Source organism: Nicotiana tabacum, chromosome 11, assembly GCF_000715075.1.
Source record: "Nicotiana tabacum cultivar K326 chromosome 11, ASM71507v2, whole genome shotgun sequence".
Taxonomy (NCBI): domain Eukaryota; kingdom Viridiplantae; phylum Streptophyta; class Magnoliopsida; order Solanales; family Solanaceae; genus Nicotiana; species Nicotiana tabacum.
In genome coordinates, this window is record NC_134090.1 from 25,587,453 (window position 1) to 25,608,573 (window position 21,121).

The 21,121-nt window shown below is 37.1% G+C and overlaps 1 protein-coding gene across 2 annotated transcripts; it reads left to right on the forward strand.

Moving 5' to 3' along the window:
• Window positions 1-9,701: 9,701 nt before the first annotated feature.
• On the forward strand, window positions 9,702-16,749 carry LOC107804708 (uncharacterized). 2 transcript variants are annotated; one of them, XM_016628640.2, is made up of 3 exons: window positions 9,702-11,263; window positions 11,374-11,650; window positions 16,195-16,749. In XM_016628640.2, the coding sequence occupies exons 1-2, from the start codon at window positions 10,189-10,191 to the stop codon at window positions 11,382-11,384; spliced, it is 1,086 nt and encodes a 361-aa protein (XP_016484126.1). In that variant the 5' UTR covers window positions 9,702-10,188; the 3' UTR covers window positions 11,385-11,650; window positions 16,195-16,749. The 2 variants fall into 2 exon arrangements, with proteins under 2 accessions (XP_016484126.1, XP_016484127.1); XM_016628641.2 differs by lacking the exon at window positions 16,195-16,749 and adding an exon at window positions 12,970-16,185.
• Window positions 16,750-21,121: the final 4,372 nt, after the last annotated feature.

The following is a 21,121-nucleotide window of genomic DNA, read 5'->3' on the forward strand; positions in this document are numbered from 1 at the left end:
GGACTCATAATGACCATATCGGGTCCTGAAAGCTGTCTTAAGTATATCCGAGTCCCTGATCTTCAACTGGTGATAACCTGAACAGAGATCAATCTTGGAGAACACTCTCGCTCCCTAAAGATGGTCGAATAAATCATCAATGCGAGGCAAAGGATACTTGTTCTAAATTTTTACCTTGTTCAATTGCTTATAATCAATGCACATCCTCATAGTGCCATCCTTCTTCTTCACAAATAGAACCGGCCCACCCCAAGGTGACACACTAGGCCTAATGAACCCTTTATCAAGGAGTTTCTGAAGCTGCTCCTTTAATTCCTTCAACTCCGTTGGTGCCATACGATATGGCAGAATAAAAATGGGCTGAGTGCCCGACACCAGGTCAATACCAAAACAAATATCCTTGTCCAGTGGCATGCCCAGCAGGTCTGCAGGAAACACATCAGGAAAATCCCTCATAACTAGAACAGAATCAATACTGGGAGTCTCAATATCGACCTCCCTCACAAAGGCTAGATACGAAAGACAACCATTCCCAACCATACGCTGGGCTTTCAAGAATGAGATCACTCTACTGGGAACATTATCAGTCACACCTCGCCACTCAATCCGTAGCACACTCGGTATAGCCAACGTGACTATCTTAGCATGATAGTCCAGAATAGCACGACACGAAGATAGCCAATCCATACCCAAAATGACATCAAAATTCACCATACACAATAATAAAATATCCACATAGGTCTCCAAACCCCCAATAGTCACCACACACGACCAGTACACACGGTCTACAACGACAGTATCACCCACTGGGGTAGATACATGAACAGATGAAGCAAGATACTCACGGGGCGTACCCAAATAACGAGCAAAGTATGATGACATATAAGAAAAGGTGGAACCCGGATCAAATAATACAGAGGCATCTCTGTGGCAGACTAAAACAATACATGGAATAACAACATCTGAAGCAATAGCATCGGGTCTGCCTGGGAGTGCATAGAAACGGGCCTGACCACCACCTGATCGACCTCCCCCTCTAGGGCGACCCCTAGCTAACTGACCCGCACCCCTAGCTATTTGGTGATGAAGCCGATGATTGATTCACCCACACATCTCAAACTGGAACCAACATAGCACATAACCGTGCAATCGACTAATTAATAGTGGACTCCCCCACTTGGCTCGAAGCCATAGACTAAAACATACACAATAACTCATAACACATATGCTTTATTGCTGCCATAATACCATAGTGAGATTAAACTCAATCATTCATAAACTCGTGGAACACAGACCATATGGTACTTTATATATTCTGCAAATCTCGCATTCACTCTCGTAGTAGTCAAGCCTACTCTCTTGAGCAACACAAATTCAAATTGTAAAACATATATTTCCCTGGTAATAGAGATCTTCCAATAAATGAAACAAGGGATTACGCAAACTTCATAACAATCCGCAGGAGATAACCTCACCCGCTTTGCCTCAAACTAACATTTCTGTATACCTTCCACTGTCATAAATATTACGCAGTCACTTAAACTTCCTAAGTCTGAACTCAGACCGCAACATGAAATTTACTCCACTCCCAACTAAGAAACAGGGAAAGATTCTTCACACACCCATAACTCAGGGTTATACCTCAAATCAAGATGAAAATCGAGCACCTAATAGTCCTTCTATCCTCCAACAGACCCTCCTTGTTGCTTCCAAATCACATGAATATATCTCGCAGTCACATCACACTCATCACGTAACTATCCAGTCATCACCTCCCTTAATAGGGACACAACAGAACATATGGATCCAGAAACATGCGCTCACGAAATCAACAACTTAGTGCTCATGCTATAGGCGAAAAATCCGGCCTCGAGTCCTCTAGACTGCCCAACATCAACGCACAAAGATCACATCTTGCCCCTCGATCAGGGAATCACAAGCCATCGATGCATATCTAATACCGAGCGCTTATGCGCGCATATGACTGTGTGGAAGGAATTCAAAGAGCTACTTTTCAAGCTGAATCAAGGACGCACGATAAGAATTCAAGAATGTGAAACTTTTCCTAAAGGTTCTGCAGCCTCTCGAGGATAAATACAGATGTCTCCGAACCGATCTACAAAACTCTATTAAACCTGCTCATGACTCGTGAGACCTATGTAACCTAGGCTTTGATACCAACTTGTCATGACCCTAAATCCGGACCCGGTCGTGATGGCGCCTCTCATGAAGACAAGGCCAGCCGATAATTCCCATATCCAATTATTAATAGTTAAAACATAAGAAATAAATCTAAAGCATGATAAGATAATCCAAAGTTAATAGATAATAGCATAATTCGCGGAAAATAACCCAACACAGCCCGATACTGGGGTGTCACTAAACATGAGCATCTAACAACACGGAATATTCCAAATTGACTACAAAGTTTAATACAAAAAACTAAGAACATGTAGAAATAAGATAGGGAAGAGCTCCGGGCTGCGAGCGCCAACAGCTACCTAGAGACTCCTCGGATCCGCCCGAGCCGGAATGATCAGCACTCGGGAGCGGGACCAGATACGCCTGAATCTGCACACAGGGTGCAGGGAGTAAAGTGAGTACTCCAACTCAGTGAGTAAATAATCATAAATAAAAACTGAAAGCAGGAAATCACGTAAGGCACAAAAGCATGCTATAATGAAGCAGTGAAAACCCTTTTAAAACAGTAAACCAGTGAAAGATAGGTAAAAATCCTTTAACTCAAATTTACTTCCTGAACACCCTTTTTCAACAATTAAGTAGGTAATTGACAATCAATTATGAAAAATAAACACATAAAGGTTCGCCCCTCGGGCACAGTATCAACAAATCCGCCCCTCGGGCAACATCTCAGAACAGTACCAGCCCCTAGGGCAACATCTCAGAACAATACCAGCCCCTCGGGCTCAATATCACAATGGGTACCCGCGATCAATAGGGGTGTACAGACACCTGGAGGGGCCCCTTACGGCCCAAACGCAATATCAAGCCACCTCGTGGCATCATTACTAAGCCATCGGCCTCATATCAATCAAGCCACCTCGTGGCGTACATATCTCATGCTCTCGACCTCATAATCAGTATCAAATATTTCCTCACAACATACCCTTGGCCTTACTTAGTCAAAATCCTCACAAGCCACTCGGGCAATAGTAAAACATGATTCTCAGCCCAAAATATCCTTTAAAAGATCATGTAAGTGTTAAAACAGAGTAAACATGGCTGAGTACGAAAAAATAGTGAAATATAACATGATTGAGTTCAGTAAAAAGTCAAAACAGTGAGAAAATACCAGTAAAAATCCCCGAAGTGTTCAAATAGTTGGCACAAGGCCCAAATATGGCATTCAGCCCAAATCATGATGATAACAAATGATTTCAGTCAAACACGCGGTAAAATAGTCATTTGGGACGGACTAAATCACAATCCCCAACAGTGCACGACCCCACACTCATCATCAAGCGTGTGTGTCACCTCAATATAGCACAACAATGTGCAAGTCCGGGATTTCATACCCTCAGAACATCATTTACAATCATTACTCACCTCGAACCGGTCAAATCTCTAATTCACGATGCCTTTGCCCCTCGAATCGGCCTCCACTCACGTCGAATCTATCCAAAATCAGAACAAGGACGTCAAAATATGCTAAGGGAACGAAGCCCAAGCGAAAATAATCAAAATACGGCACAAATCCCAAAATTACCAAAACCTGACCCTCGGGCCCATGTCTCGGAATTCGATAATTTTTACATCAATAGATTCTTTATCTCCCCACGAGATCATACATATCAAAAGTTCTGGAATCTGACCTCAAATGGTCCTTCAAATTCTCAAGCAAAGGTCTAAGTTTCCAAGCCCTAATTTCCCCAATTTTAACCCTTAAATTCCATTAATCATAGCTCTAATCCATGAAATAATAGCATAGGAATGAGTTTCAGGTCCAAATTCCTTACCTCAATGAAGTTCCTTTGAAATCCCTTTTCAAAATCGTCCAAAAAGCTCCCAACCCGAATTAGAAATTGTGAAAATAGCTCAAAATCGCGAAGGACACAATTTATACCTTCTGCCCAGGTATTTTCGCATCTACGACCCTCTTTACCACTTCTGCGGTACCGCATATGCTTCCAACTAACCGCTTCTGCGGTCCTTCACTTAACGGCTAAAATCGCATCTACGATACACATTCCGCATCTGCGACATCGCAGATGCGGTCCTCCTCACTGCTTTTGCGGTTTCTTGCCTACATCCCAACTTCCACTTCTACGACTCCTCTTCCGCATATGCAACGTCGCACCTGCGGTGCCCAATCCGCAGGTGCGAAAATACCAGAAGCAGCAAAATCAGCAGCTGCAACAATTCCTTAAACTCCCCGTCAACCATCCGAAATCACCCCGAGGCCCCCGGGACCTCAACCAAAAGCACCAACATATCCCAAAACTTTATTCAAACTTGTACCAATCTTCAAAACACCTCAAACAACATCAAATCAACCAAAACGCATTGGATTCAAGCCTAAATTCCCAAAATCTTCCGAATTTCGCTTTTGATCAAAAACCCAACCAAACCACGTCCGAATGACCTGAAATTTTGCACACATCTCAAATGATACAACTGAACTATTGCAACTCTCAGAATTCCATTCCGACCCCTATATCAAAATCTCGCCTACCAACCGGAAATTGCCAAAATATCAACTTCGCCAATTCAAGCCTAAATCTACTCCGAACCTCCAAAACTCATTCCGATCACGCTCCTAAGTCCCAAATCACCTCTCGAAGCTAACCGAACCATCAAAACTCACATCCGAGCCCTCTAACACATAAGTCAATATCCAATTGACTTTTCCAACTTAAGTTTCCTCAAAAGAGACTAAGTGTCTCAAACCTTACCAAATCCTTTTCGAACCCGAGCCAGCCAACCAACCCGATCACATATAGAACCGATAGACAAAGCAATAAGAAACAGAAATAGGGAAAACAGAGCGGTAACTCATGAGACGACTGGTCGGGTCATCACAACAGTACCTATTTTGGTATTTGTTTTCGCCCTAATTATCTTAGTAAAGGATTACAAAGTGGATAACATTGTTAGATCCACTTAGACTCCAGCAAAGTTTGCAAGAAATATACAACTACCAAAAGTGGTTATATTTGGTTATCTCATTGTAACTAAATTTTTTTAACCACCAGAAGTGGTATATGTCTATGACCACCAGAAGTGATAATTTAGGCTTTCTATGGTTACAATTGAAGATAAGCTAGAGACATATTTTCTATAGTACATGCACACCTCAATTTGCTCCTGAAGTAGCATTATCGTAAAAGAGCTTCTAAGACATCACACAATTTGTGTGATTAATGCGCGTTCATATAATTATGTTTCGTTCCCTGAAGGATGAGAACTTTTGATAACTTTTAATCTATTTCCTGAAATGAATGTGATAATATTAATAAAGCTCGTAAATATGAACGCGCTCTTGATGTAAACATATTACAACACACCTCCAAAAAAGGTAATATGATTGAGAGAATATATACTCAATATTTTGTATTTTCTCCTAAAGAAGTAACACAATTGAAATTTCCTCATGAAGTAGGAAAATATTACGAAGAGGTGTTTTCTTGTGCTTAAATATTTATATTGTTTATTTGATTATGATTTTGTCTCATGATACCAGAAGCGTTGGAGCAATATTTGATAGTACAAAATGTATCAACAACTCTTGAAGAGCTAACTGTTTGTCTAGAAGACACATGATACAAGTAGTGTCTGAATAATATTTGATTATGAAAAATAAATTGAAGGCTCCCGAAGAGCTTATGTGCAAATTTATCATTCATATTATATGATTGTAGTCAAAGCATATGTTGTGGTAAACCCGAAGTTTACTAATACAAATGGCTATTATATTGAGACTACAAATGATTGGAAGATTGAACATCTTCGTGTTTCCTCAATCATAGGGGGTAAAATAATATGTATCTGAGAAGTGACCCGCCTTATTCTTCAATTTATACTACATCATGTATCACGGTAAACTAGAAGTTTACTAATGCAAAAATAGTCACAATAAACCAAAAGTTTTACCGAGGCAAAAGTAGCTACAGTAAACCAGAAATTTGCTAATACAAAAGTAGCCACGGTAAATTAGAAGTTTACTAATGCAAAAGTTTATGCCATAGTAAACCAGAAGTTTGCTAAGAGATAGCACATGTCATGATAAACTTGAAGTTTTTATTTGCCATTTTTAAATGAGCTATTTGAGAATTCAAATAAGCATATACTGAAGAACGAGAAGATTCTTCAAGAATTCTCATGTGTTGTTTGTTCTCATAATAAATTGATTATACCAGCTAAAGTTGGGACTAAGACCCCTAATTCTGAAATATATAAAAGTTGAATATGGGCCCATTTACCTATCATGTGAACCACTTATAGATGCATATATGAGATGGTTACATGTGTGATTATTGTCAACCTGCAGTTTGGCATTTGGAATTGCTTTTCTCAGTTAAGAGCATAATTTTCAGATTATGAAATCAAGACAGTTCATATTGATAATGTTGGTTTATATCCAAGCTGGTTTAGCATTGAATACCTCCTATTAATGGCTAAACCATTGCATATGAGAGCACATGTATTGGTCTAAGATTTTCTAAATTGCATATAGAAGCACTTGTATGCATGAGACCAACAATATATGATAAGTCCTCCTCTCACGATTGGTTTAGGATCAGAAACCAAATATTTTTACTATCTTTTGATGTGTGGTATATGATTAATTTATCTACCACAATACACAAAGATATATTTCCCAAAGAAGATTGGGGATATATGTTAGTTTTTCTGACATTTGGGGGATGAAATAAACAGCTGAAAAATATACTATATGAATCGAACTATCATTAATATGATCCTCACTTAGAAGATAATTCAAGTCAAATGCCAGAAGCATTTGTTGATCCAAAATTAAATATCATATTTCAGCTGCAAATGCTCCTATTAAAATTAAAGTCCCTAAAGGATAGAGTTTACTATACGAATGAAGCGTGGTAGACCAATCAGTTCCAAAGGTAACAATCCTTGAAAAATGATAAGAGCAAATAATCAAAATAATCATAATGAGGAGAAAATGAGCTGTAGAAGAGCCCACGACATAACATTTCATGAAACTCCAGAAGAAGTTCAGGTACCTAAAAATAAAGAAAGTGATGAGATCTCAACAAGTTATGTCGCTTGCGAACCGATACGAAATGATCGCCGACGATATATTTGATATATTATAGTGCACAATATTGTAAAAGATTGTGAGGATCAGACCTGTAGTCTAGACACCTGACGATGCTATGCCATTTAAATGCATGTCATAACTTATATGACTCATTTGATCAAATTTATGTGAAGATCCCTAAAGGATCTAAAATGCTTAAAGCATATAATTCAAAGTCTTGAGAAATATATTCGATCAAATTACATAGATCTTGTTAGAACTCCAGCAGAGCTCCAAAAGGTAACTGAATATCTTAAGAAAGAATTTGAGATGAAAGATCTTGGAAAGACAAAACTTTGTCTTGGTCTACAAATTCAATATTTAGCAGACAGAATCTTTATCTATCAATCTGCCTATACAGAAAGGGTCTTAAAACACTTTTACATGGACAAAACACACCTATTGAGTACACCAATGGTTGTTCGATCACTTGAAGTGAATAAGCATCTGTTCCAACCTCCAGAAGAGGATGAGGAACTCCTTGGTCCTGAAATACTCTATTTCAATGCAATGGTGCACTGATGTATCTTGCTAATGCTGACAAAGGTGGTGCAGATCGTATTGGTTAAGAAGATGCAGGTTATTTATCTGATCCCCATAAAGCTCGATTTCAAATCGGGTATATGTTTACATGTGGAGATACTGTCATATCATGGTGCTCCACAAAGCAATCTATTGTTGCTACTTCTTCAAATCATGTTGAGATAATAGCTATTCATGAAGCAAGTAGGGAATGCGTATGGTTGAGATCAGTGATTCATTTCATTCGAGAAAAATGTGGTTTGGAATGTGATAAAAGATCCACAATTTTATACGAAGACAATGATATATGCATAGCCCAATTAAAGGGAGGATATATAAAAGGAGATAGAACGAAGCACATTTCACCAAAATTATTCTACACGCATAATATTCAGAAAAATAGTGACATTGATGTGCAACAAATCCGTTCAAGTGACAACCCCGTAGATTTGTTTACTAAATCTTTGCCAACTTCAACTTTTGAGAAGATGGTATACAAGATTGGAATGTAGAGATTCAAATATTTGAAACAAGGTTTTCATCAGGGGGAGTGAAATACGCGTTGTACTCTTTTTTCCTTACTAAGATTTTTTTCCATGGGGTTTTTCTTATAAGGTTTTTAATGAGGCAGCTAGAAATGCGTATTACTAAATATGTGTACTCTTTTTCCTTTACTAGGATTTTTCCCACTGAATTTTTCCTAGTAAGGTTTTAACGATGCACAATATCTTTTAATGAATATCCAAAGGGGAGTGTTATGAAAATAATTATATTATGGATGTTCATTTGATACTCCTCTATACATAATCTTCTTGAAGTTTATCTAAAAGCAGCTGATGCAGGCAGGTTGCAAGCAACTCAATGAAATGATTTGCAGCAGCTTATTATTAAACAGGCAGGTTGCAAGCAGCTCATGCAGACAACTTACAAACAACTAGGGATGTTCAAAAGTGAACCGAAACCGAAAATCGAACCGAACCGAAACCGAAGCTTAATGGCTTATTGGTATCGGGTTAACGGTTTAACGGACGGGGAACAGATTGAAATTTTTTGATTAACAGCTTATCGGTTTGGGGGTGGATTATTCAATTTTCTTAATGGATAATCCGTTAACCCGTTAAGAATATATAAGAATATATATATACATATAAAATTTATTTTTATCCATATATATATATATATATATATATATATATATTAAATAATCAAAAACCCTTCTTCCTCTAGTACTCTATCAAAGTGAATTAGAATAAAAGAAAGCCAAATAAAAGGAGTCATCCAACTATGACAAAAGACAGAATTTGCTGTCTAAAACAAGATAACAACACCAGTTACACCACTGCCTCATCAACTTTGCCTGGGTTTTAAGGCATCCTAGAATTCTAAGCATGACGAACAATTGTTTTAACAACGGCCAATTGGAAATCTTTCACATGGACTAAGGCCAATGTGCATAAACATAAATAAGATTCTAGACAGATGATTTACCCATCACGGTGTCTCTTCTGCTTCGTCCCTCTTAGTGCGTCGACCATCTATTTAAACATGCAGAGACTAAATTTTATTTTATTTTGATTGAATTAGGCCGATAAACCGTCCGATAAGAGCTAAACCGATGCCTGATATCTTATCCGGTGGCTAGCGAATTAATACATTTAAAAGCCGATAACCGATAAGCCAAACCGTTAAAAGTAAATAACCGCCCGATGCAGCCCTACAAGCAGCTCAAGAAAAGCCTCTGCTTCCTTGAATAATATATCAATCTCTCACTCTATACTTATTTTCAATTTATTTACTTTATAGTTTTGATTTTATAACACAGGTGATTTTATTGTCCTAAAAAAATAAAAGTAACTTTAATGGAATATTCCCATAAATTGGATGACATTTAAGAAATTAACTCACCTACTAACAAAACCTGTTAAATTAACTATAGCTCCACACGCCGCCGGTTGAAACCTCCATAGCTCCTCAGCGCCGCCTGACACGCCGGAATCTTACATCATCTCCACCGTGATTCCACCTTAAACAGCCCATTTCATTTCCTGAGACAATAGAACAAACACTGCAGAGCGCAAACATTTTCCCGCCAAAGCCCATTCCTCTTTTCCAAAATACATAACAGCATATAAGTTCCAACCACAAACAAGCAATTTTGTGCTAAGGCGACATAAATCTTCTCAGCAAATTCATCCCGAACAGTGCTCGCAAATTCCTCAATCAATATGCTTAGTGCGTTCTAACCCTTCTTTTTGAATAATTCTTGTAATTAAGCATATCTCCTTTGTGGAGTATCTGAACAGTAAACTGGGTTTTTTTTGCCCTCTATAGTATCAAGAAAGCCTCAATTTTTTGTTCTTTTTTATCAGAAGATGATGAAACTTGTCAAAGCTAGCACCTTTATCCATGCTATTCGCTCCTATAAAAGATTTTGTCACTTTGAATCCAAATCCCTTTTGGGTTTTGGTTCTTTAGGCTCATCAGTTAGAACCAATGTTGGGATTTTCTGGGATTTGGATAACAAACCACCTAAGTCATTCCCACCATTTGAAGCTGCCACAAAGCTAAAAAATGCAGCTGGGGAATTTGGGGTTGTGAGATATACAGTAGCTTATGCTAATCGACACGCGTTTAGTTATGTTCCTCCTTTAGTTAGGCAGCAAAGGAAAGAGAGGAAAACATTGAATTCTTTGGAAAAAAGTGGGGTTGTAAAGGTAGAGGAACCTTATTTTTGTAGAGTGTGCGGGAGGAGATTTTATACTAATGAGAAGCTTGTGAATCATTTTAAGCAAATTCACGAGCGCGAGCATACGAAAAGGTTGAATCAGATAGAGTCTGCTAGAGGAAAAATGAGGATAAAGTTGGTGGCTAAGTATGCAATGAAAATGGATAAGTATAAGAATGCTGTTAGGGATGTTTTGACTCCGAAAGTCGGGTATGGTTTGGCGGATGAGTTAAAACGAGCAGGCTTTTGGGTTAGGACTGTTTCGGATAAGCCACAAGCTGCTGATGTTGCATTGAGGAATCATTTGGTTGATGTGATGGATAAGAGGATGGTGGAGTGTGTGGTTCTTGTGTCTGATGATTCGGATTTCGTGGAAGTCTTGAAGGAGGCGAGGTTGAGGTGTTTGAAGACAGTAGTTGTTGGTGATTGCAATGACGGTGCTCTTAAGAGAACAGCAGATGCTGCTTTCTCGTGGCAAGAGATCATGATGGGAAAGGCCAAGAAAGAAGCTGTCTCTGTTGTTGGCCGGTGGAAAGACCGAGATGTTCTGAAAAGATTGGAGTGGACTTATGATCCAGAGGCAGAGAAAAAGCAGTATTACTCCGAAGTTGAGAGCGATGATTCTGATGGACTCTTTTCAGGGGAAGATGATAACAAGGATGTTGGTGCTTCCATCTCTAAGGAAGATGCTCGTGCATGGTGGGAGTTGGACTCTCGTTCAGGTACTTTTGATTTGATTTATCGTAACATTTTGGTGCAAAGTTAAGTCTCTGACAATGATGTTCTCCACTTTGGACTTCCGAGCAATCATTTTGCATTGTACTTTATTCAGGACATGATTGATGCAGCAATTGATTGTTGGCTTCAGCTTCATTCTTATAAAAAGGAGAGATGAACTGGTGATTCCACTATAGATCCCATCCTATGAAGGATTTCGTAACGTTGAGGAGATGGACAGAGATGATGGATTACCTTTTTCAAATAACTTTGCTGCCAATTGTACATACTGAGGTTTGGTATGCTATAATCCAGTGGAGAGACTCGGAGATTGAGGTTAATCTCAGAGGCAAACAGAAGGGTCTAAATTAATGACAATGTCTTCACAATAGGTAACTAAAGTGCTACTCATAAAAGTACCTGAAGTTTTCTCCAAGATATTGTTATGGATTGTAATTCTAAAATCAACTTCAAGTGAACCCTGATTTAATTCATGACCAAGTTCTCTGATGGGGGCTCAGTTTACCTAAAATTTGAGTTGAAACAAAGAGATATCTTTTTTTTCTTGCTTGGTGAAAGATATTCATAATTATCTTTTAAATTGCAAAGGACTTGGAATTCTCCATCTTTAGTTTACTGGATTTTTTATTCAGGAATATTGTAAACATTAGGTCTCCTCCCTAAGGTCTGCGTACACACTGCCCTCCCAAGACCCCACTTGTGGGATTCACTGGGTTGTTGGTGTTGTTGAATATTGTAAACATATGGGTGCACACATGCACATAACTTTGTGTGTATGTCTCTGTGTGTTTGTGTCTGTCTATCTGTTTGTACATGCACACATTGCTTGTGATTTTGCAAGTTTAGTTTAAGTTTGCTCCTTCATTTTCAAAAAAAAAAAAAAAAAGTTTGCATTTGCTGCAGATATAACAAACAGTTTTCACTTCCTACCTCCACTTTACAGCTAAACATCAAATTCGGATCCCATAATCTTCAAAAGCCTGAACCTCAACACCTTGATTCTCACGCCCATTATCACATTGTATACCATATTGCATGTCTATCAGAACGTGATGATGTAACTCTGATCCTCGGCACCTAAAATTTCACTTTCTTTTGCTCAAGTTTTAAATTGTAGGATTTGATTCATAGGTTTCAATTTAGTGTCCGTTGTGCTTTTGATGTGGATAGATATCTGAAGGTTTAGAATTTCTTAGTAAGAAAGAACACATTAAGTTCTCTTATTTCCTTCCATCATCTGGAATATTTGAAACTTCTATATAAACAAGCATCAGCTAATCCAATTTTCTAAAGAATAAAGATTGTCACTAAAGCATCATTTGACACCGTAACTGACTGTGCTGAAGAAAATCATCTTATTTGTATCCACCTTTAGGTATGGAACTAGCCTTTTAGGTCGATTCATTAAGTAATTCTGTTAATTGACCAAAAGGTTCATAACGGTTCTTCTAGTTTAGGTAGTAGCAAAAGAAGGTTTTATGGATGCATAGACATGTACAGATACTAACAAAATATACGTGATGAGCCATTGCCTTTGGGTGCTAAGAAGAATGATAAAACAAACTGGCAAGGGGTAGTGGATAGATGTACTATAAAGCTCACTTCATGGAAAACACAATATTTATCACTTAGAGGCAGACTTTCTTTAGCCTTGGATGGAATGCCTACTTATCTTATGTCTATGTTTCAGCTACCTGTGTATGTGGAGAAGAAACTGAATACTCTTAAGGAGTAATTTTCTGTGGGAAGGCATGGCAGAGAAGAGGAAGCTACATTTGGTAAAAAGGCAAAAGGTAATGATTGACAGAAAGGGTGGTGGCATGGGGGTTAGAAATTTGAGATTACATAATAAGAGCTTATTGCTCAAATGGCTAAGGAAATATAATGATGGGAGTGACAAAACCTGGAAAAATCTGATAAATGCAAAATATGTGAGGAAAGGCTCACGGTGCCCCCCTGTGGCTCAAAATTCTTCAAGAGGTAGTATCTGGACTAATATGAGTAAGTTGTGGAATGAATTTCAACAACACACTAAATTGAAACTTGGTTACGGGGCCAAGATAAAGTTTTGGTCGGAACTTTGGGTGGGGGAGGAAAGTTTGAAAAACAGATTCCCAACTCTTTACAATTGTTCCTTTAATAGAGAAGGTTGTGTCTCTGAATTTTACTTTCCTGATGGGCGGCAATTGAATTTTAGAAGGGATTTTAATGATTGGGAGGTGGTGGAAGTTGGGCAACTATTACAAGTACTGAGTACAGCAGTGGTTGTAGAAAATAAGGAGGACACTATGGTATGGACAGCAAGCAATGATTTGAAATTCTCTGTTAAAAGTTGCTATAGCATTCTACAAAAGCAATCAGAATATTGTGACCCAACTGGCCATGGAAGATGTTATGGAGATCCAAAGCACCTAGCAAGGTGGCTTGTTTTGGGTGAATTTTCATAAGAAAAGCATGCCTAACCCAAGATAATCTACAGAGGAGGGGTTTCATGTTAAGTAACAAATGCTATCTTTGTGAAGAGGAACTAGAAACAGTTAATCACCTGTTATTCATTGTAGAGTTGCTAAGCAGTGTTGGGAGCTCTTCCTGAATCTATGTGGTGTAATTTGGGTAATGCCCTCAGATGTCAGGTGCTACTGGATAGTTTGAACGATCAGAAGATAGCAAGAACCCAGAAAATGTTTTGGAGGACCATCCCTTTGTGTATTTTCTGGACCATTTGGAGTGAGAGGAACAATGCTTGCTTTGAGAATAAGAAGAATCATATCTCCGGAGTCAAGAACCTTTGCCTTCACAGTCTTTTTTTTGGTGTGAGAAAAGTTTGCTTCGCAATATGGATCAGTATTTGGATTTCTTGAATTCATTTGAGAATTATGTAGCTTGAAATTGGTGTAGGGGTTGTATGTTTCTTTGTACTTTTTATATACCAGCTTGGTACTTTTATTAATAAATTTTTTTACCTTATCAAGAAAAAAGAAGTCCACACATCATATCTAGCTTCTCCCTTAAAATTCTCTGCAGTTCTTACCACTCTGCCTTTTCTGCTGTATTCATAACATGGATTTTCATCTCTCGGCTAAGTCCTCTCCTTTTGGCGGCTTGAAATTCCCGGAACAAAAGGGGTGCAAAAGAATTGATGACAGAGTGACAGCTCCAGCAATTATGCAATGTAATGAAGGAAAAGAGAAAATTAGCCTTGTGCCTAATAACCTCTAGAACTTTCATGAATTAGGTCAGAGGAGTAAAAATATACTACCGTGTCTTCTTACCTTAGTACTTCTCAGCTTTTAAGTCTTTTGCTAAAACTTTTTTGTGCTCTTTTTTTTTTTAAAATAAGAGTAAAATTTTGTAACAGATTACGAGGTATGATTGCTGGCTCAGATTTCAAAATTGAGAAAACTGTCATCTAAGTTCTGTTGTAGTGTTAAAACATGACATTGGCATCTGGTATTGCTGATAAATTTATCTATACTGTGGTCTGATGTAGGATCCCTGTCTCAACTGGTATTGTCAGTAGTGCTTCATTGATGGTTCAAAGTAGATGAACTTCTGCAGCATTATGATTTATAACTGTTACTTCTCGCTCAGTTAAATAAAGCGATCATTGTCAACTTACTTGTTCTTTCTTAAGAAGAATGTTGGCCTGAACTAAGACATCAGAAGAAGCCCAAGTCCACCTGAGTCGCAGATAGAATGTAGAAGAAACCTCTATCTTTACAATTTTTAACTCGATATAAAGGAAAAAAAATGCAAGAAATGGAATACTTGAACCTGACATCAAAAAGCGAAGTATTTCCCCTCTGTTTTTATAAGTTTTAACTGCGTATGCGATACTAGAAAAGATCTTTTGAATTTTCTTGGATTGGCCTTTCATAGAGTTCTTAAAATTTGTAAGCATTCAAACTCAGTCAGTCTTGCATTTGTATTGGTATGGTTTCTGTTTGTAATAGCCATGAACTTTTAGCATATAGTAATATATTTTGGTATCTTGAGAAGTGTGTGTGACTGAAGATAACAACAAGTATACTGCTGGTCAAGGCATGTAATACTGTGAAGCTGGTGCAATGTTTCTCCTAAGAGTAGTTCCCATACCCAAAGTAAAGCATCCAGTTTACAGTGCCTATGCCTTGTGGTTCACTATCTGTTCCTTTATAATCGTTTAGTGTGTTTTGTCGTGGATGTTGGATTTCATGAGTTGATAGCATGTAAGGAAAGAACCTAAGCTATTGAAAAAACTAAACTAAGTGGACAGGCATCTAAAATAGTAGCCGCCATTTGTAACCATTTTTTGTATGGTGTTATTGTTATAAACACTATCAAGAGGGGTTGCTCTGATGGTAAGCAACCTCCACTTCCAACCAAGAGGTTGTGAGTTCGAGTCTCCCCAAGAGCAAGGTGGGAAGTTCTTGGAGGGAAGGATGTCGGGGGTCTATTTGGAAACAGCCTCTCTACCTCAGGGTAGGGGTAAGGTCTGCGTACACACTACCCTCCCCAGACCCCACTAAGTGGGATTATACTGGGTTGTTGTTGTTGTTGTTGTTGTACTATCAAAGAGAGGATTTTCGTACCTTTAAAATGTGTTTTTATTACATGGAAGGAAGGGAAAGGTAAATGGGATAATTAGAATCAAACATACACGTATTGTGTTTGAAACTCCTACTGAAGATACTTGGTGTAATTTAGTTATTTCTCATTTATTTCCAACAATGTTCTCAACAATTCTTGAGCCGAGGGTCTATCGGAAACAGCCTCTCTACTCCTCCGGGGTAGGGGTAAGGTCTGTGTACACACTAACCTCCCCGGACCCCACTTGTGGGATTTTACTGGGTGGTTGTTTATGTTGTTGTTTTTGTAATGGTCTCCTAAGAATCTGCACACCTAATTTGTTGTCTATTTTCTTTCCTCGCCACAGATTTTGGGTCATGAGAAAAGAGGGACCTTTGAAGCAGAACAAAAAAGATGATAAGCTCGTCAAACAACAAACCTGGAATGTTGCAGCTATAGTAAGGAAAGTTCGTGGGGTACAACAGTACAAAAGGCTGTTACTGTCAAATAAAGAACATTTGCTAAATTTAATAGAAGAGCAGCAACGACAAGCACTACAACAACCATGAATAGAAGCCCATATTCAGCAGAAGCATGTCGATTTGTAGAACATCAAGTAGGAACAAGTGCAACTGGATTCGACCACGACTGCAACAAATGGACAAGCCGAAGAACAAGACTAGTACGCATATATTATGATTTAAAATGTTTATGTTTAAAAGAATTTTTACATAGTTATTTCGATTGAATAGAGAGCTATTTTCCTTCGCATACCGAAGCTACAACATTTTCATGACAATACTTTCGGTGTTATTGCTTGAAGAATTTATGCTTCAGCTTGAGATCTAAGCACCCAACAGTCCTGTACTTTTAAGCTCCTCTCCCTTTTCTCAGCTGAAATAGAGAGTTGTGTTTGAGACCATCATCATTTATCATTTTCATTAGTTATTTCATTGAAAACCTTTTCCTTTTATACAGCCATACATTGCTCTTTTGAGGCATTGAGAACATGAACAAGTAGCTCTGTTAATGCATCATTGAGTTAGGAAAGTTGTATAATAGCAGGTACTTGGTGGAGATCTTGGGCTTAATGTTCTCTAGTTCGAGTTTCTTCTTTTACATCAGGATAGTTTTATCCTCTTGAGGTTTCTCCTTTCCACAATTTTGCGGTAGAGCTTTACTTTGCATGTCAGCAAATGAAGTAATTACAGTTAACCAATTGCAAGTTGTCTGTTCTATTATTGTTTTCTTACAAGGATATATTTTTTTTGTTTAACCATTTGGTATTCGAAACCCATTGGCCCGACTAATCCAGATTCACGCCTCCTGGGGCGTAGTTAAAGGGGAAGCACTCCTTACCAGGAATTTCTCCATTTACCATGGTTCGTATCCGAGATCTCAGATTAGAGATGCAGAGATTTCATCCATTCCACAACATCCCTTGATGTTATCCGTATAAGGATCTGCTAAACATTATGCCTGTCTTTGAAGAAATTTGGTAATAACCTTTTGAATTATTCTGTGAAACAGTTCAGGGTTTGTTGAAGTCCCTCATTCAGTAGCTTTTTCATGCTTCTGGTGATCCACATGAAGGTGAGGATTTTAGTTTCGTGGTATTCAAGGATTATCTCTAACCATGATGTCAATCAAAAGGATTATCTTTAGCTCGATTCCGAGCAAGTTGGTGTGGTTACATGAATTTTAAGTATCCATGTAGTCTCATTTAAGCTCGTCTTAATCTAATATTATAGGGGGAAAACAGCATCACTACTTACAATTTTTTTAATTTTTTTTTTACTTATAAATCTCTAACAAAACTAAGGAACTTTTGGTGAAAGTTGGACCTAAATATACAATTCGGAGAAGAATGACTTGCACCAACAGAGTTTTTGAGTAATTATTTCTGAGGGATGTATGTATTATAAGTTGGTTGGCATGTAATAGTAGTTTTCTGGTTGAGGCTATCTTTAATAACAAAAATATTGATTTGTCCGTCAAGGCTCCGGAGAGCATTTTTATTGGTTTTAGTGCGGATGTTGGAGCAGCTCTTCTATGCTGTGGGGTAGAGGGGATGTCACCGCCGGATAGAAGCAGAAGTGGGGGCCACCGGAGCTATCCGTGTCGAGTGTTTCGATTGAAAGAGGAAGGGAGACGATGTATTAGAAAAGTATTTTTACCGTTTAAATACATCTTCATATTTTGAACTCTTATCAGAATGATTAATTTTCTGTCTTTTTGTTTTGTCAAATAGCCAATAGATCATACAAGAAAAAGAGAAAAAGCAAATAGCTTCATTCATAGGAATACCCATATATACACAACGAATAAAAATATTACTCCATATATAGTGTCAACAACAATAACTTAGTGAAATTACACAGGCGGAATTTGGACTCCGTATATAGTGGATTTCGAACAAGAGCTTTCTTCTTTTCTCTATTGCTCCGCAACTTGATTTGCTTTTTTGAAAGTATGAGATTGACAGGAGGTAGGATTTTCTAATTTCTAGCCTAACTAGGAATAACATGCAATCGGTCAATGATATATCAAAATTAGTTTTTTTATCACTCGAGTTAAAGCATATTTAATACTTCGTTAGAATCTGTGACAATTTCTGGTGGTGTAGGCTGTACTGTATAGATATGTCTGATTCTTCTTGAATGTAAAAATTGCACGGGCATCTCTTTTTTATCGCCTCATTTAATCTATACTCATTTTTTAAAAAAGTTTTAACTTGTACTTATTTTTTAAACAACTTCAGCTCTCTTTCTCCTTCTTCTTCTTCTTCTTCTTCTTCTTCTTCTTCTTCTTCTTCTTCTTCTTCTTCTTCTTCTTTTGCTGCTGCTGCTGTTGGTGCTGCTATGAAACTTCAGTTCATGCGGTTAACTACCATAAATATGTTTATCAGATTATTTAATAATAAATTATAATTAACTTTCTAAAGTAAGTTTTGAAGAAGATGATAGTAACTTGTTGGATTCAACTTTGTACATTATCAATGCATTTCAACATGTTGTGCTAAATCATTTATCTAGTTTTTTAAGTTACTAATTCTACTTATGATAAACTTATTATCTGTACAAAAAATCAATTACATGATAGCATAAAACATGCTGAAGTTCAGCAAATATAGAACAAAACTTTAGCTAAAACATGCTGAAGTTCAGCAAATAGAGAACAAAACTTCAGCTACTAGAATGCTTAAGTTCAGCAATTACAAACAAAAACTTCAGCCAACACTAAGTTTACGTGAAAAACTTTAGCTAAACATGCTGAAGTTCAGCAATTACAAACAAAAACTTCAGCAAATAGAGAACAAAACTTCAGCTACTACAAACAAAAACTTCAACACACTTGGTTCAGCAATTTTTGCTACTTCAGGCCCGTCTACTAGAATGCTGAAGTTTGCGTGATTGTCTTTGCTACTTCAGGCCCATATGCTGAAGTTACGCAAAAAAGTGGCTACACTTGCAATTTTTTTGCAAAGCGGGTATAGATGCAAATGCCCCTTCTTGAATTGCGACAATATCATTTCTACAAAGGAAAATTTTCGTTCATATACCATATAGGAAACTATATTACCAAATATGTTCATAGCTTGCATATTACCCTTCATGCTAATAGTATTCCTACAAAATATAGACAATGTATTAAATAAGGAATCATTGTAGCTGTAGGATTCCTTATTTAGGCACGCTAAAATTGAGGAATTAAATATTCTTCAAGATCTTCCACAACGCAGATCACGCACATTCCATAATTATTATCGGCTTCACTCTGATCTTCCACAACACAGATCAAGATTTTTCATACTCTATTTTTGTGATAAACTCTGTTTCCAGAATTCTCTCTACATCTCTCTCTATCTCTCAATCCCAAATTTCAGTAACACAAAGCAAAGGAAAAGAGAGCAGCAATTCCACCATTACAGCCATTAAAAAGTTTGAAAGCTTTGAATTCAAATTTGGGTTTTCAAAAATCATTATTGGATTGGGTGTTGTTGAAAATAATTGGGAATATGGTTTGGAGTTTATATCCCAATTTTGAGGGGTTTTGGTGAAGATTAAACTTGATTTTGACTGAATTTCAGATTGAAACTAGAAGAAGAAGAAGAAGAAGAAGAAGAAGAAGAAGAAGAAGAAGAAGAAGAAGAAGAAGAAGAAGAAGGAAGAAGAAGATGATGATGATGATGATGAAGAAGAAGAAGAAGAAGAAGAAGAAGAAGAAGAAGAAGAAGAAGAAGAAGAAGAAGAAGAAGAAGAAGAAGAAGAAGAAGATGATGATGATGATGATGATGATGATGATGATGATGAAGAAGACATGACATACATTATATTGTAGAAATTGTAGAGAAATTGTAGACTGTTGTTTATTTATTTTTCTTTTATTCATTTACCTATTGTATAAAAGTTGAACAATATTGTATAAACATTGTATTTAAGTGGATGATTTAGTACTGTTTTGGACAAAAATATGTATCAAAAATATGAAACATACATTTCAGGGGAAGCATGTCGAGTCCAAATATGTACCCAGTTTGTAGATATTTTGTAGATAAATTGTAGATTATTTGTATTCTGATTGAAGATGCTTTATTTTCTGTTTTCACAAATAAAAAATGACTAAAACTCCTACAAATCTTCTGAAAAAACGCAATTATGTCAAAAATCCCAATTATGCTACAATTGAATGAGAATTGAGATATTAAAATTCAATGTACCTAGTTTGTAGATATTATGTAGATAAATTGTAGATTATTTGTATTCTGATTGTCAATGCTTTGTTTTCTGTTTTCACAAATCAAAAACGACTAAAACTTCTACAAATCTTCTGCAAAAAATGCAATTATGTCGAAAATCCCAATTATGCTACAACTGAATGGGAATTGGGATATTAAAATTTAATGTACCCAGTTTGTAGATATTTTGTCGATAAATTGTAGATTATTTGTATTCTGATTGTAGATGCTTTATTTTCTGTTTTCACATATCAAAAACGACTAAAACTTCTACAAATCTTCCGCAAAAAACGCAATTATGTCGAAAATTCCGATTATGCTACAATTATGTGATTCTCCTATATGCTCTTGTTACTCCTTACGAAACTGCTATGCTAAATATGAATCCAAAAAAACATGACGAAGGGATAGATCTTCCTAAGAAATTTTGTAGATAATTTGTAGAAACATTGAAATTCTGTATTTTCATATTAATTTTTCAAATGATATGTAGTTTTGTTGTAGATTAAATGTAGAAAACAAGCCATTGTGAGTCTTATTTGACTCATTCCTCACA

Excerpts from the sequence above, each read along its gene's own strand:
- LOC107804708 (XM_016628640.2), top strand. The coding sequence starts at position 10,189 with ATGATGAAACTTGTCAAAGCTAGCACCTTTATCCATGCTATTCGCTCC.